The 15,764-nt window shown below is 47.6% G+C and overlaps 2 protein-coding genes across 8 annotated transcripts in view; both read right to left on the reverse strand.

The window, feature by feature from the left end:
- Positions 1-4,356: 4,356 nt before the first annotated feature.
- Positions 4,357-12,088, reverse strand: SLAMF9 (SLAM family member 9). Of its 7 annotated transcripts, none has more exons than XM_012449700.3 (5): positions 11,716-12,088; positions 6,979-7,075; positions 6,200-6,541; positions 5,141-5,413; positions 4,357-4,748 (listed from the first exon to the last, which is right to left on the reverse strand). In XM_012449700.3, exons 2-5 carry the CDS (start codon positions 7,022-7,024, stop codon positions 4,534-4,536), a joined length of 876 nt encoding a protein of 291 aa, XP_012305123.2. In that variant the 5' UTR covers positions 7,025-7,075; positions 11,716-12,088; the 3' UTR covers positions 4,357-4,533. The 7 variants fall into 7 exon arrangements, with proteins under 7 accessions (XP_012305123.2, XP_012305121.2, XP_012305122.2 ...); XM_012449698.3 differs by having other exon boundaries at positions 6,979-7,125; XM_012449699.2 differs by lacking the exon at positions 11,716-12,088 and adding an exon at positions 10,254-10,327 and having other exon boundaries at positions 6,979-7,740.
- LOC105715500 (Fc receptor-like protein 6) overlaps positions 11,850-15,764 on the reverse strand; it is a 30,831-nt gene continuing 26,916 nt past the window's right edge. The window contains exons 5-7 of the mRNA XM_064370818.1: positions 13,157-13,228; positions 12,131-12,216; positions 11,850-11,918 (exon numbers count right to left, since the gene is read on the reverse strand). Coding sequence (XP_064226888.1) covers positions 11,865-11,918; positions 12,131-12,216; positions 13,157-13,228 — 212 coding nt within the window. The 3' untranslated portion in view covers positions 11,850-11,864. The remainder of the gene's footprint in view (positions 11,919-12,130; positions 12,217-13,156; positions 13,229-15,764) is intronic.

Below are 15,764 nucleotides of genomic sequence, written 5' to 3' on the forward strand. Positions count from 1 at the left end.
ACTACTGTGATACCCATTCCATCCTTAGTAAGCTCTGCCTGCTGGACAGTTCTTCCAGGTGTAAAGGTTTTAGTGCTTTGGGGTGACTGAGATGGAAGAGAAGAGGCAGGAGCAGTGGGTCAGCCTCTCCCACCATCCCTCCAGCAAATGTTCCCAAAGTGGCAGCTTCTCAACATGACTTTTCAATGTAATACACTGATCTACTGGTAAGATTATAATGGAAACGTGTTAATGAATGCAGCATGGAAGCAAGGCTAGAAAAGATGGTCAAAGAGCGAAGCGTTTTTAAAACTTTGGATCCTCACCAGTCATCGGGAAGGAGCTCCCTCCTACCCTGTTAGAATTGGCCACACTTCTCATCTAAACTGCTGTCTCCACTGGTTTCTTGAGGATAAACTAATCTCATTTGGATATTAAAATAAGTTTTTGTTAAATGACATTTAAAACGGCTTTCAATTTTTTAAAGTTTATGATACAGCCTCCTTTCTTTCTGGAAGTTTATTTTGCGAGTTTTATTGTTACTGCCATTTTTTTTTTTTTTTTTGTCTGATTCACAGGTATATTGGAGGAACCTGGCCCTATAACTTGTTCCCTCACTGTGCTCGGAGTGAAAGCTGATTTAAAAAATAGTCCCTGAAGTTCAAAACAAAAGATTTTCCTCTAGGTTGTCCTTGATTCATAGTCATTACTCTCTGGGAACGCTTATTCAGCCAACGAGGATTCCACCTAATCTAAGTATCAGCCAGCCCCCATATTTTCAAATCGCTGACAAGGATATCAGAAAATATTCTCTCTCTCCCTCTCCCTCTCCTCCTCATCCTCCTCTGGTTCCTTTTCCGCCTCCTCCTCCTCTTCCTCCTCCTCCTCCCTCTTTCTTCTTCTTCTTTCTTTCTCTCTCTCTCTCTCTTTCTCACAGAGCTGGACTACTCTCCTCCTCCCTGAACATCAAAACTCCAGACTCTCCAGACTTGGGACTGAGAGTTATACCACTGGCCTCCCCGGTCGTGAGGCTTTTGGACTTCACCAAGCCACACTTCCGGCAGCCCAGGGCCTTCAGTTTGGCCTCCATAATCATGTAAGCCAATTTCCCTAATAAATCCCATCTCACTTTTCTGTATCTGTATCTATCTATCCTATTGGTTCTGTCTTCCTGGTGTATACCTAATATTTCAGCAGGCCTTGTGAAGAGAGGACCCGAACTACTCCACAGCCCTGCCTGCACAAAGGGGATGGTGTGACCTCAGAGGTGTCTGCCTGGCACCATTAAGCACATGTGTTCCCAATCAGCAATTTCTCATTGTCCATAGATAAGCAGAGAATTACTTGATATCAATGAACCCTGAAAGTTGGAACACATGAACTTTCAGTAGGAACCATATTTGATGTGTTAATGCTGCTTGTACCAATTAAGCACCACATAACTATCCCATATTCTAGAATAGATAGTGCAGATTTAATCATCAATAATGTGGACGTTGTTAATCAGGCATATATTAAATTATATCTGAGCTGAAAAAGAAAAGAAAAGGTTGTCAATTCCAGGCACTCTGCTGACCACATGCCTATAAGCGGCAGTCTTCTTACCACATCAGTAAAGAAGTGTGGTTTCTCATCTACTGTCATTTAACTTCTTGTGTGCCTGTCTTCTGTCCCAGTGAGACACTAAGCCCCACAAGGGTGTGGCTATTGTCCTGTTTGTCCTCGAATTCCCCCTTCAGAAAGGCCCTGCTTACCTTTCCAGCCTGGTTTTCTCAGCTAGCCCTTAACCGCAGCGTGCATGGCCTTGCAGGCTTAGAACCACTGTGCTCTTTCACGGGTCAGTGTCTTGGCACTTAGCTGCCCTCTGGCTAGAATGCCCTTTTCTCCTTTCCCCAGACTCACTGCTGATCACAGGTCAAATTTCTATTGATCTGTTCCCTCCAGGACACCCTCCCTGACTCCTCCCACCACACCCTCATCTTCACCCCAGCCCTGTCACACCTTGTTATTTTAACTTTACACACTCCACAAAACATTCCTTGAAGGCGTAGGTGTCTCTTCTGCCTCCCCAGTCCTTGCCAAGTTTCTGTCTTCTTGCAGAGGCAGAGGCCTGTGCCTCTCTGAGTTAATATTCAACTTTCTTTCTTTTTGTTTTAATTTTATTTGAGACGAAGTCTTACTCTGTTGCCCAGGCTGGAGTGCAGTGGTGAGATCTCGGCTCACTGCAACCTCCACCTCCTGGGTTCAAGAGATTCTCCTGCCTCAGCCTCCCGAGTACCTGGGATTACAGATGCATGCCACTGTACCTGGCTAATTTTTTGTATTTTTAGTAGAGATGGGGCTTCGCCATGTTGGCCAGGCTGGTCTTGAACTCCTGACCTCAGGTGATCCGCCCGCCTCTGTCTCCCTCAACTTTCTTTAAGGTCTCATCCTTCCTTTTCCAGACGCTCGGCCTGTTTTGAAGCCTCAGCCCTTCTCTGCTCAGAGATTGGCTGTGAGAAGAAGAAACTTTGCTAACCTCCAGGAAAATCCCTGGGCCTATCATACGTTCATTCCTTTGTTTATTTTCTATGAACTCAACCCTGCAATAACGAGAAATGAGCTGCCCCTTTGTGTACAGATGGACTCAAGGTGACCCTTCCAGACAGTCCTCAGCCCTGCAGTGGTAACTCCTAGGACAGGTATAAAAGGAATCGGAGGAACTGGGGGCTGCTGGCCTTTTGGGAAGCAAGACTGCTCAGGGCCTGAGGGAGGCCCAGAGAACCAGCCTCAGGCCAGGGACTGCCTTCCAGAGGGACAAGGGCTCAGGCCCTCAGAAAGCAGAGGGGACCAGTTCACCAGCACTAGGAGCTCTTGGGGCCGGTTTCCCAACCTTACTACCTCCTTCCCAAGCCCCAAGGGGCTGCATCTCCTGCACAAATACCTAGGGAGACCCCTATTCTTGGCTTCTGGCCTGCCCCACACAACTCTCAAGGCCCTCCTCCTGGGTGGTCCTGTGCCAGCCCATGTGTCCTACTTTCCTAAAAGCCAGGTGTCCTTGGTCTCATTGGTTTCCCAGTTGAATGCACTTCACTGACCCCTTCATAGACTTCTCGTTCCTTTTTTGGAAGATACTTTGGAGATCGGCATCCTCTCCTTCAAAAACAAAGAGGAAGAAGAGACCCACAGCAATGTCAGGCGTGCCTCCTGCCACGTGGCCCTCTCCTCACCCTTCAGATACCTCTTCGGAAGCTTCCTAGGGCGCCCAGCCCACCCTGTCTCGTGGGAGCTCCGAGCTGCCAGGCTGCCTGCCTCTGTTTTCCGGTGTGCGCTTCTTGCAGAAAGGGGCTGTAGGTGAATGGAAGTTTGCTGAACACAGGGTCACAGGCCAGAGGTAAGTGGCAGATCAAAGCCCAGAGCTCCAAAATGTCACCTAGGCTCTCCCCGCCATACATATCACAGCCTTCACCAGTTTCTGCAATTCGCCCACTGTGGACACCCATCCTGGTTTCTAATTCTCTCTCCAGGCCCCTCTCCCTCTAACCCCCTGCCCCATGGCAGCTGCATAAGTAACGTCCACAAGATCTGATTTGGAGGGAATAATGGAGACTTGGGCAGGGGCACTTCAGGCCTGGGAGGAGAATTCAGGCTGATCACCGGGCTAAGGAAACAGCAAGCACATAAACTTACAAGCCTTTGCCAGGGAGTGGGGGGTGGGCCCTAACCCAGGACAAGACTCCAACGAGAAGGCCTAAGCCATGGAAATCTATAAGCAGGGGACAGACAGGACAGTAATACTAATCACAAGCAGAAGTCAAGGCTCCATAATCTCGGCTAACGATCCAGTGGAGCTGTCATTCCTATGAGGTAGGCACCAGAGGCCCAGAGCGACTGGCATCAGGGAGATGATGGAGAGGTCGCGGGGCTCAACTCAGACCCAGAGTAGGTCTGAACGAGGCCCTTCCTACCTCCCTGTTTAGGACAGTTTCTACACCAGGCTGGGATGGATGGAGTTGTTAAGCAAATGTATCTGCCAGGATGAGAGTTGGGTAAGAGAGCAGAAGAATCTTAATAGGAATAAGGCCACTTTTATGCAAGATTTGAAATGCCTGAAATTCTCAAATTATAGGTTCAGTTAGATTCAAAGAAATCTCTCACTTTTCTTATTTAATGCATAAATAGCAAGCATGTTGGTGGAGAATGGGATAGGTGGTGAGTGACAGCACACCAACACTTCCCTGTGAGGGGCCTTTTAGACCCACTTTCCTCCCCAGAGGTGGGCCTGAAAAAGCACGTGGACTTGGGGGAAGGCAATTGGATTTGGGGGAAAGGCAGCAGAGTGGGTTTTGCCAGAGCCACCCAGCGAGGACAGAAGGACCCAACACAGCTCCTGCAGAGTTGTGGTCGCTTAATTTGACTTTATTGCCAGCCAGTCTTCCCTCAGAAGTATGGCTCTCCGGATACCCACCCCTGGGCACCTCCGTCCTCTGGAAGGAAATGTTGAGGAAGGACTCTCTGGGTGCTGGGAAGAAACCAAGCTCAGGACTGGGGTTCCCAAGGAGCAATCAGGCAGGACTAGAGCCAGGCTTTGCCTTCCTTCTCAGGCTTTGCCTTCCTTCTCAATTTCATTCTGTTTCTCCTGAGTTTCTTCATCCTTGGCATTCTGCATCTTTTCTGGACTCGGATGACCCAGATCCCAATGGCCAGAATAACCAAGAGGAGGAAGACGAGTAATCCCTTGGTCAAGAGGCAGAGGTCTGTTGAGGGCTTTTCAGAAGCATAGTCAGGATCTGGGATGGAAGAAGGGAGGAAACAGGCCCATCAGAGATAGGGCTAGAATTAAGATTAGGGGCAGACTCCCATCCAAATTTCATGTAGGGGTCTCAAGTTCACAAACAGTTGATGTCCCCTTGCAATGTCTCTGGAAATATATTCTATGCACAGAAGCTCAGAAACTGAGATCTAGGAATCATTCTGAAGCCAAGCAAGAGAAAAGAAAAGTTGGGAGCACTAGAAAAAGGGAGGACCTCCTCTCCAATCCAGGTGTCAAGCCTCCATGGAAGGGGGTTAGCTTCTGGATTCCTTGGGCTCTCTTGGGAAGAGCTGGGGGAGGGAGATGATGCTATGGTGCTCCAGGCACGGTCTTGCATGAGCTCAGGGGAAGTCTCAGGGGTTCTGGTACCTGCACAGAAGGGCCCAGCAGGGATGGGGCGAGAGCTGACGTTGCTGATGGGGTTGCTGGCTCTGCAAGTGTAGGAGAGGGCACTGTCCCCCGGCCTCCAGGCTGTGCTGAGGACAGGGCCTTCATGGGATGTATAAGTGCTATCCTCCCAGGAGAGCCAGCTGTAGGTCACGTCCATGCCTGCCTTCTCCACAGAGCACATCAGGGACACATTGCAGGCACCTTCCCCAGAGATCTCAAAGTTCACAGTGATGTGGGGCTTTGACAGCCGTCCTAGATGAACAAAAACACAAAGGCCCTCTAAACAATCAGGGTTTGGGTCTGTTTTCCTAAACTCCTCAAACCCGGGGTACTGATGCTACCCCTTGACAGTCCCTTCGCCTAAACAACAAAAAAGCAAAAACAAACAAACCCATCCACTATAAAAGCTGTGGTTCCAAGGTCCCCAAGGCAACTGTCGAGGTAGACGGGGCTGCCTTTGGCATCTTCCACTTCCCCTTTATATCTTCTCTCTCTTACTTTTGTACTCTACCTTCCTCCCATCCTCATTCTGTCTCTTTGATCCCATCAAATATTATCACCCCTCTCGGGGGCATTTACATTTTAATCAGTGTCTCTGCAAGCTTCAAGGTAGATGCAATGTGACAGGCACTAAGAAGAAATCTGGGTTCAAGTAAAGAGAAGATACTCATTAGTAGCCCTCATCACACAGGAAAATAAAAGGCTCAAGAATGCAGGTGGTGTTCATCCCCAGGACGCAGTTTCGTTGGAAGAGAAAAGCCCTCTACAGGGTCTGTACATGAAGCCCTGATCCCTGCCCCTGCATCGAACACCTCCACGGGAACAGCCTCCTTGCCCCAGCTCACTTCACCTGTTGCTGCAGTTCAGATACGACAGGTGGATTGGGCACGCTCAATCCCAGCATCTAGATTGGAGACAGTCTGCCTCCAGTTCCAGCCCCTCAGACTATCATCCCGGGTCCTGAGACCCTACTTCATGGTGTGAGAAGCTCAGAAGAGCTCCAAAAAAGCAGCTTTATGGTTCCCAGCCTAAACTCACGGTAGACACGGAGATTGTACTGCTGCATGATAGAGATCTGGGATGATCTCAGGTTGACTTGAGCCTGGTAAAGCCCCGAGTCCTCCCAGCTCAGATTGCTGATATGCAGGGAATAGCTGGGGTCCAGGAGGCTCACTCGGCCCTCGTACTGTGGGTTGGTCACCATGATGGTAGCTGGATGTCCCTCTTTCCCTGGCACCACAGTTGCAAGAGTTTTGTGGGAGGACCAGATGATGTTCTCAGCCTCTTCATCGGGCGGTATTTCCAGGGGGAGGCTGATGGACTCCTGAAGGACCGCAACCACTTCCTCAGGATCCACACCATCTCCAGAGTCTCCTTTGGCTGCAGATACAGGAAGAAAAGAGAAACAAACAGTCCAGCTGGTGTCTCTGGGCTGCTGAACCTGGCAGCGGAGCTGTAGGGTAATCTCAGCTGGGCAGCTTCTATGGCTCTCACACTAAATCCTGTTCTCCAGCTGCTGCTTCTGGCTCTAGAGTTCCCCTATGCCTGAGTTGAGCACCTACCAGGAGTTTGCTTCTGTCTGTCCCTTCACCTTCCAAGTTTTACCTTCTCCTTTGCCGTCTTGGGATTGCTCTTCCTTCCATATCCCCAGGTGTCTCTAGGACCTGGCCTGAAGCCACACATCCTATTCCTTGTAACTCCAGGAGAGCTGACACATTCACGCCCTAAGGAAGGGTCTTGCTGGCCCTGGCCCAGAGGGACAGGAGAACAGAGGTGGAAGGGGACATTCCTGTGCAGGAGCTGGCAGCCTCACTCACCCTCCTGGAGCAGCAGGAGACGGAGCAGCCAAGGAAAGGCATACATGTCAGCAGCCCCCGGTTCCAGAGGTGTGACTCAGTCGGTCGGTCCCCAGGACTGCACAGAAGACTGGGTTAGGAGGCTCCTAGAGACAGAGCCTGACAGTCCTGAGGAAAGGGAAATGATTTTCCCCTAACTACAGTCCTCTGACTTCCGCTGTCCTCACTAAGCCCCACCCTATCCATCGTGGCTTTCTTAGTTCTCTCTCAGGTCCTGATTGTCAAGACAGTTTACTCACTGACTCGTGATGCAATCCACCAAACTCAGCCCAAATCCCACTTCTTAAATGAAGTCTTTCAAGACTTCCTACCCGCTGAATCCCCAGGTCGTCACACATACTGCATGCCCCAAACTCTTACAACATTCCCTATTTGGTTCCCAGGATACTCTGCCCTAGCTCTCTCTGGGTAGTTTCTATGTTGCTGTGATGATGTGGTCTTATAAACATCTGTATCTCCCCAGCCAGACTCCACTTTCATTTCCTGCGTCTGTCCCACTGTTGCTGGCTGGCCCCCATACTGCACGTGTCTGCACTCACCTGATAGTTTTACAATGGATGAATGATGAAGCCTTTTTATTTAAAGCTAATTACGTTCCCACCTGAGAGGCTATTCACAGGGGAAAAATTTTGATTCGATCCTCTTTAAGAAAGCAGTTTGGTCAGGTGCAGCGGCTCACACCTGTAATCACAGCACTCTGGGAGGCCAAGGCAGGCGGATCACCTGAGGTCAGGAGTTTGAGACCAGCCTGGCCAATATGGTGAAACCCCATCTCTACTAAAAATACAAAAATTAACTGGGTATGGTGGTGTGCGCCTGTAATCCCAGCTACTTAGGAGGCTGAGGCAAGAGAATCACTTGAACCCAGTAGGTGGAGGTTGCAGTGAGCCGAGATTGTTCCACTGCACTCCAGCCTAGGAGAGAATGAGACTCCATCTAAAAAAAAGAAAAAAGAAAGAAAAGAAAAGCAAAAAAAAAGAGCAGTTTGAACCAGAGAGTTGAACTATGTTGTTCATATTATGAAAAGACTTTAAATCATTTTGTGAGAATATAATGTTGATCAAACCCATATGAAATCAGATTCAGGAAGAGACTGCAGAGGATCAGGGTTATTAAACAGCTTCCTGACAGTCAAAGCTGTTCTCGATGCAATGAGTTGCCTTAGAGAGTAGTTTCTGTCCCTAGATGGACAATCTAAGCTAAGATGGACAATCACTTCCTTGGATGATCTGCAACATCTCTGGCATCAGGTGGATTCTCAGACTGAATAATCTTTAAGTTCCTTCTAATAATCGATTCTATGAGTCTGTGCTGTGATGAGGAAGTAAGAGTGGTTCCTTAAGACCAAGGGAACAATAGAGGAAGATGTATTCAGTTTTGGTCTTATGCCAAAATTTTGCAATTTTAGGTTAGCGAATTCAGAAATCTGTTAAATGTTTATTTATTGAGTGGCTTCTATGGCCCACACACTGTCTTAAGTGCTGAGGAATTAACAGTGACCAAGAATTTTAGATCGTGACTTCATGGAGCTCATATGCTAACAATTGACATTGGACAAGTAACTACAAGTTTGATGAATCTTACCGAAGGAATAGTTGAAGGAGCCTATAACAAGGAGATCTGGCAAAGTTGGAGTCACGAGGGTTGGGGAAAAGCTATCGAGGAGAGATGTTTAAGATGAGACCTCAATCCTTCAAACATTGATAGAATCTGCTTAGTGAAGAAGATAATGAAGTGAGTGTTAAAGTTCTTAAAGTTCAATTTATGAGTATAAAATCTGAGGGATTAGAATTTTTTCTTAAAGGTGAATCAGATTTGAGTCTGGGTATAAAAATTTTTTTATGTAATAAATCCATTTAACAAAGAAATTTAGATCCAGCAATGCCACTATTGAGTATATATCCAAAGGAAATGAAATCAGTATGTTGAGGTATCCACTCCACGCTCACTGCAGCACTATTTACTATGGCCAACATATGCAATCAACTTAATTGTCTATCAATGGATGAATGTGTAAAGAAATTGTAGATATATACACAATGAAATGCTATCCACCCTTAAACAAAGAAGGAGGCTGGGCAAGAGGGCTTCTGCCTATAATCCCAGTGCTTTGGGAGGCCAAGGCAGGAAGATCCCTTGAGGCCAGGAGTTTTAGACCAGCCTAGGAAACATGGAAAGACCCTATGTCTACAAAAAAAAACTTATTAAAAAACATTTTTAAAAAATTCAAAAACACTATCAGGGCATGGTGATGCATGCCTGTAGTCCTTGCTGTTTGTTTGTGAGGCTGAGGTGGGAGGATGCTTGAGCCCGGGAGTTAGAGGGTGCAGTGAGCTATGATCATGCCACTGTACTCCAGCAGAGACCACCTAGAATAGAGATGCATCCACCCCCAGGCAGGGGTGAGAGAGAGGCAACCAGTGGAAACTTAACCAGCAAAACTGCCCTTAACAGAAAACAGTTGATCCTAGCCATCTGCCAGACCCACAGAATGCAAAGTCGCTTAGCTAGATAAGAAGAGTTTTAACACTCACCCTCCCCATCCTTCTGGAGTGCGAAAACCTGAGAGTGGGGTGGTGAGTTGAGGGGGAGCAAAACAAATGAATCACACAAAGAAGGCAACACTATCATTTACAACAGCACGGACGGACCTGGAGGACGTTATGTTTAGTGAAAGAAGCCAGACACAGACAAATACCACGTAATTCACTTACATGTGGAATCTAAAAATGTTGAACTATGAGTAGAGAGTGGAATGGTGGTTACCAGAAGCTGTGGAGGGACGGGGATTGGAGAAATGTTGGTGAAAAGGTTTCAAAAGTCAGTTAGATAGAAGGAATAAGTTCAAGAGATCTATTATACAATACGGTGACTATAGTTAATAGCAATGTATTGTATTCTTAAAAATTGCTAAGACAGTAGATTTTCAGTATTCTCACCACAAAAAAAGATAGGTGTGTAAGACAACACTTACATCAAGTGCTCAATTTAGCCATCTCACAACATATTCACACATTTTTTTTTGAGACGGAGTTTCACTCTTGTTGTCCAGGCTCGATCTCAGCTCACCGCAACCTCTGCCTCCTGGATTTAAGCAATTCTCCTGCCTCATCCTCCCAAGTAGCTGAGAATACAGGCATGTGCCACCATGCCCGGCTAATTTTTTTTGCAGAGACAAGGTTTCTCCATGTTGGTCAGGCTGGTCTTGAACTCCTGACCTCAGGTGATCCACCCACCTCACCCTCCCAAAGTACTGGAATTACAGGTATGAGCCATAGTGCCCGGCCTGTATTCATGTTTTCAAACAACATGTTGTACACCATAAATATTTATAAATTTTCGTAAATTAAAAAAATAGAAATAAAAAATAAAAGCAAGGAAAGAAAAGAGGGTCATGTGCATCATGCTCAGAGCTTAAAAGATGAGTATATCAGTTAGGTTCTCTGAGAAGCAGAAGCTGAAGTTCAGAGCAAGAGTTTTAATGTGGGGAAAGGCCTGGAAAAGATAAAGAGAAGGAAGCAGGGTGGAGCCAGAAGAGCCTCAGATTTTGATGCAGGTCCCAGAGTCTCAGCTGACTTAGCAGGGAGCTCTGGCACCGACTGCCCATTAGAGGAGGCCCGTGGTGGGCAGGCATGTCCAGGCACTGGGACTCTCGCTGTGCAAGGATGTCCCGGTGCCAGGACCCACGCTGTGCACGGGAGCGTAGGTCCCGAAGCTAGAGCCTATTGGTTAACTGCACTTCTTGCAGCCAAAAATGTGTTTACTCTTGAAGGGGGAGCCAAGGCTGCTATGTGAGTATGCTGATAGCCAGAGGTAACTGTTCAGATTTATTAAACCTGTCTCCATAAGTAGGCATAAACAGTCCATTACGCCTATTGAGGAGAGGAAAATAATTTCCACCCCACTGAGCTCTCAGAGTCCAGTGCAGAGAAAGTCATTTCTGAGAGGATAATTGTCAAATCTAATTTTCGTTTATTTACTTTTTTTTTTTTTAAGAGACAGGGTCTTGCTCTGTCACCCATGCTGGCGTGCGGTGGTGCAATCATGGTTCACTGCAGCCTCAACCTCCCGGGCTCCCGTCATCTTTCCATCTCAGCCTCCCAATTAGCTGGGACTACAGGTGAGCCCCACCATGCCCAGCTAAGTTTTAAAAACTTTTTTTGTTGAGACAGGACCTGGCTATGTTGCCCAGGCTGGTCTTAAACTCCTGGCCTCAAGGGATCCTCCCACCTCAACTTCCCAAAATGCTGGGTTTCCGGGTGTGAGCCCCAGTGCCGGGCCAAGTGGGATTTTCGTTCTTGCTCATGGATTGTGATTCCAATAAAACTTCAATTTTGTCTCTTACTGCCCTTTTAATCTTATTCAGTGGGGTAGTCTTCCCTGCCCCAGAACTCTGGCCTCCGTCTCAGTCCAGAAATGAGTACTGGTCTCAGTTTAGAAATGAATACTTCCTGTCCTATGTAATATACAAAATTTCAAACTGACCTTATTATCAAAGAATCTCCCTTATCCTGGCTTAGGTCATCCACGCTAGAGGCCGTAGGTGCAGGAGGGAGCAGTCTCTCCTCTCCGCTGTGCTCAGCTTGCCTTTCCCCATCTGCTCCCCTCACCAGTGCTCCCCGTCAACTCACCTCCCCCTACTCAGGTTTCCCCACTAGGAGGATGGGGAGTGTGGGGAAGTGTTACAACTCTTCTTACCTAGCTGAGTGGCTTTGCACTCTGTGGGCCTCGCGGATGGCCAAGATGAACTATTTTCTGTTAAGAGCAGTTTTGCTGGTTCCTTCTCTTTTACTCTTCACCAGGGGTGGATGCACCTCTATTCTGGGTGGTCCTTTGCAACTCCTTCCTCAGCCCCTGGTCATCTGGCCACACATCTCATCTCCTCCTCCTACGATAGAGGCCTGTCCAAATGTCCCTATCGTAGAGCACCCGGGACAGCCAAGCAGGCTGTGTCTCATGGGTGGCCCTCAGCTACCCATCATAAACACCCCTTGCCCTGACAGATGCCAGGATCTACAACATGGCACCATACTCGTGACCACCTCGTGGGAGCCCATTACCGGTTTTAACTCTCCCAGACCTGTCATAGGTGCCTGTCCCCTCTGACTCCCACCTGCAGGGCCACATTCCAAAGCTCCCTAAGCTTTCTCCTTGAAGTCTCCTTTATTTGGCTTGTGGTCAGAGGCAACGTCACCATACCTTGGGGAAGAAGTGTGGACTCACAGTAAAGCTCTTTCCAAAGAAGCCTCTTTCCCATTCTCCCTTTCTCAGCCCTCCATCTATAGATGAGGGGGTTCCAAAGGCAGTGACACCAGTTCTCCTTGAGTCCCACTGCACATTCCTCAAGGGCAGATCTCCCTCACATTGCCTTGGAGCTCCTGATACCCATCACACTGTCAGCTTAGGGTAGCGCAACCAAGGCAGGAAGAGATCAATTCTAACATCTTACTTGTAGCAGACACTTAGGATTCCCTGTAGCACGGCCTGTTTACCCACCTGACTTCTACACTGCTGTGTGGCCAGTTTCATGATGGAGCCCCCCATGGAGTTTACACCTGGGCAGTCTGTTTTTCTGCTTCCAGGCTTTCTCTATGACAGTGAAGGCTGCTCAGCCCAGCAACTGGGAAGTACGCAGGCGGGGTGGGTGGAGCTAAGGGAGGGCCACGTTGGTGGGTAAATGTGGATAAATGTTCCAGCCCCCCAGCCCTATTTCCTAAGCAGTTCTGAGGCATGTTCTCTCTGGTTCCTCAGAGGGATTGGGCCCCAGGTGTCCACAACAGTAATCAGCTATTAACACACTTTTTCTTTTTTTTTTGGCTTTCTTCTTTTCCTTGTCTCATTTTCCTCATTCTTTCTTCTTGGATTATCTCCCAGAAAGACTTCCTCCACCCAAGCTTTCATCTAAGGGTGTGCCTTGGAGAGAGACAAAACTATGACATTACTATATATAATAAAGTACTTGCATCAGTAACGTTTAGATCTTCTCTCTCTTCTTCCCGGATCTTTAGGAGAAATTAAGCCAATGAGAAATCAGCCCCCCACCCTACTTCTGATGTAACAGCCTTGGGAAAGAGGGTGCAGTGTAAAGCTGGCCCTGCTCTGGTACAGAGAACGGAGGAAAGATAATAAAATGCCAAACCTTTCTCAAACTTTCTCCTCAGCTTCTCTTCGGATCTGGAAAGCTGGGGATGCACACAGCAGAGCCGTGGTCCTGCAGGAGTCATTCACAAGTAAGTTCCAAATAAACCACCTGCCTCCCAAGGCAACGCATGTTGAGGTCTGCACCTGTCTTCTATCCTATTCTGGGGCCAGCCTGTGTGCTTGATATATGGTTTCTTTTTCCTTTCTTTCCTTTTTCTTTTTTAAGTGTCAGTGTTAAAAGGGTGATTATTCAGTTGAACCATGAAGGTGGCTGGAGAAAACTGTAAGAGTCTGCAAATTGTTGAAGTGCACCCGAAGGAGTCATTGTCAAACAGAAGAGAAAAGAGTAGTCCTCGCAGAGGGAGCTGCCTGTGCAGGATCCCTGGGGTGGAGGAGAGAGCGGGGCACACAGAGGCACGGAGAAGCCCACACAGCTGGGGCCGAGAGCTGGAGGTGGAGACGAGTGGAGATGAGGCTACAAAGATGAACTGCAGGCAGCGCATCAGGGGCGTACAGACCTGCTGAGTTTATAAGTCATGCACTCAGGAAGTTTACCTTTGATGGCGAGGGGAAATAGAGGATGGGAGGCAAAAGGGAAGCATGGGGTGGAGGGATGGTTTTATTGCCAAAGATTTTGTTTTAATATGGGAGAGATTTGAACATATTTAAATGCTAAGGAGCAGAGCCAGTAGGGAGAGCGGATGAAGATTGGGGGAAAAGGTGATGATAATGGAGCAAGGCCTCTCTTCCACCCATCGCATCCCCCACATACCCAGAAGACAGGAGGGAGCTGAGATTCAGAGCCGAGGGAAAGGAAGACTGACCTTGGATTACAAGATGGGCCTCTGCTCTCATGAGAAAAAAATGAGCAGAGATGCAGATAGGTTTGTATGTGACAAGCAGTTAAGGGAAGGCCTGCATGGTGGTTTTGATTTTCTCTGAAGTGGAGTCAAAGTTATCTGCTAAAACCGAAGGTTTACATGAAAGACAGACATTTGAAGAGAATGGACGCAGTTTGAAGCAGATGATGCAACTGTGTTAAGGTTTCTTAGGAAGGTCCTCATGTCAGCCTATTATCCTGGCCCAATTATTAATAATGCCCCCTTTCACTCTCAAAAAGTGCGCGACTTTGGAGGATTAGTTATGGTTACCCTAGAGCAAAAGCAAAATCTTACTAAAGGAATCATCGTGAAACAGCTAAACTTTTAAGAGTTCAAAGCTGCCCTTACCTTTTTCAGTCAGCAAATTGCCCTGAAGATTTGGAAGGAGACAGTGGGTGGGCAGTGTGGAAGAGCATGCCTCTGGAACCAAACTGGCTGGGTTCCTTTGTCTATAGGATGGGATACTCACAATACCCACCTTATAGGGTGGTTGCGAAAATCAGATGAGCTAATGGCTAGAAAGCATTTGGCATGGAGTTGGCACATGGTGAGGGCTCAGTGAATGTGAGTGGTGGTTATTACTGAAGGTTGGTTAAGCATAAAGACCGTGGGCTTCAGCATCAGGAAGACCTGGGGCCCCTTGCTAATTGGCCAAGGTCTGTGATTATTGAAGAAAATACACAGGAAGTCTCTAACATAAGACATGTGAATAGGTTTATTCAAAAATGTTAGCTGGCAGCACCAATCAGCCCATAGACTGAAGAGACAGCAAGCATTGCTGTCGGGAGGTACAACCCAGCTCGGTGTTTCCATGCCAGCCGCCTGTTCATCAGATGAGCCTGTTACATATGCAGAGATGGAACACGCGGGGCTGATCCCCTTAACCACACTGCAAGAGCAACCCATTCCTTGTCTCTCAGGCTTCACATATCACAGATTGGTTCATGCACACACAGACCCTTCCCTCAACTTACATCTTAAGTACAGTGTGTCTGCCCTTCTTTCCTAAAATGGCCTCAGCTCATGTTCCTCTTGATTGCATGTCCTGTGACTCCCTGATGCTTATTGCTCTCAACGTGTAGATTTCGTACCACCTGCATCATAATCAAGCTGAGAGCTAGTTAAAACGCTGATTCAGACCCACAGAGCCACAATGGGGGAAAGCGGAGTGTGGCCTGTGAATCCACCTGCTTTATCAAGGTCCCCAGATGATTCTACTCCAAGCTAAAGTTTGGGAATCACTACACTTCACCTGCTCTTCTGTTCTGTTGGAGCAAAGAGGAAGTTCCCCAGCCAGTGATATCTTTTGTCTCCCATCACAAAGAGCTTCTTTCCCCCTGAGTAAAGCCATGAAATAACACTCTCTGCTTCATTCTTGGTCTGGCCTTTGGAGAACATGAGAGGGGCTCCGGGAGCTTTTAATCTGTTCTCCTGGGCTTTCTGAGGAGCTGTCTTAAGGACTGCCGCAGGGAAGCAGGTGCAAGGCCAGGGAGCTTCAACCACAGACAGCCTGCTTTTATCTTTTCACATAGGGAGTTCTGATGCAGGATTGTTTGAAAATAGGGTGCTCTTGCTAAAAGAAAAAAGTTTAGAATCTACGGATCTTGTCCAACCCTTTATTTCACTAATTAAAAACTAAAAAGCAAACAAACAACAAACAAAAACCAGAGATTTGGAGGGGTGGAGAGACTTCCTCAAGGTCACACAGTTTAACAGCAAATCTGG

The sequence above is a fragment of the Aotus nancymaae genome, unplaced genomic scaffold (genome assembly GCF_030222135.1).
Source record: "Aotus nancymaae isolate 86718 unplaced genomic scaffold, 86718_ANA_hifiasm-v0.15.2.pri h1tg000108l, whole genome shotgun sequence".
In the NCBI taxonomy this organism is placed as follows: domain Eukaryota; kingdom Metazoa; phylum Chordata; class Mammalia; order Primates; family Aotidae; genus Aotus; species Aotus nancymaae.

What these genes read in the sequence shown, in the direction of transcription:
- SLAMF9 (XM_012449700.3), bottom strand. Translation starts at nt 7,024, where the DNA reads ATGTATGCCTTTCCTTGGCTGCTCCGTCTCCTGCTGCTCCAGGAGG. An exon ending in GTACAATCTCCGTGTCTACC is followed by an intron (nt 5,414 to 6,199) that starts GTGAGTTTAGGC and finishes TTGTTCATCTAG; the next exon opens with GACGGCTGTCAAAGCCCCAC. An exon ending in TGCTGGGCCCTTCTGTGCAG is followed by an intron (nt 4,749 to 5,140) that starts GTACCAGAACCC and finishes CTTCCATCCCAG; the next exon opens with ATCCTGACTATGCTTCTGAA.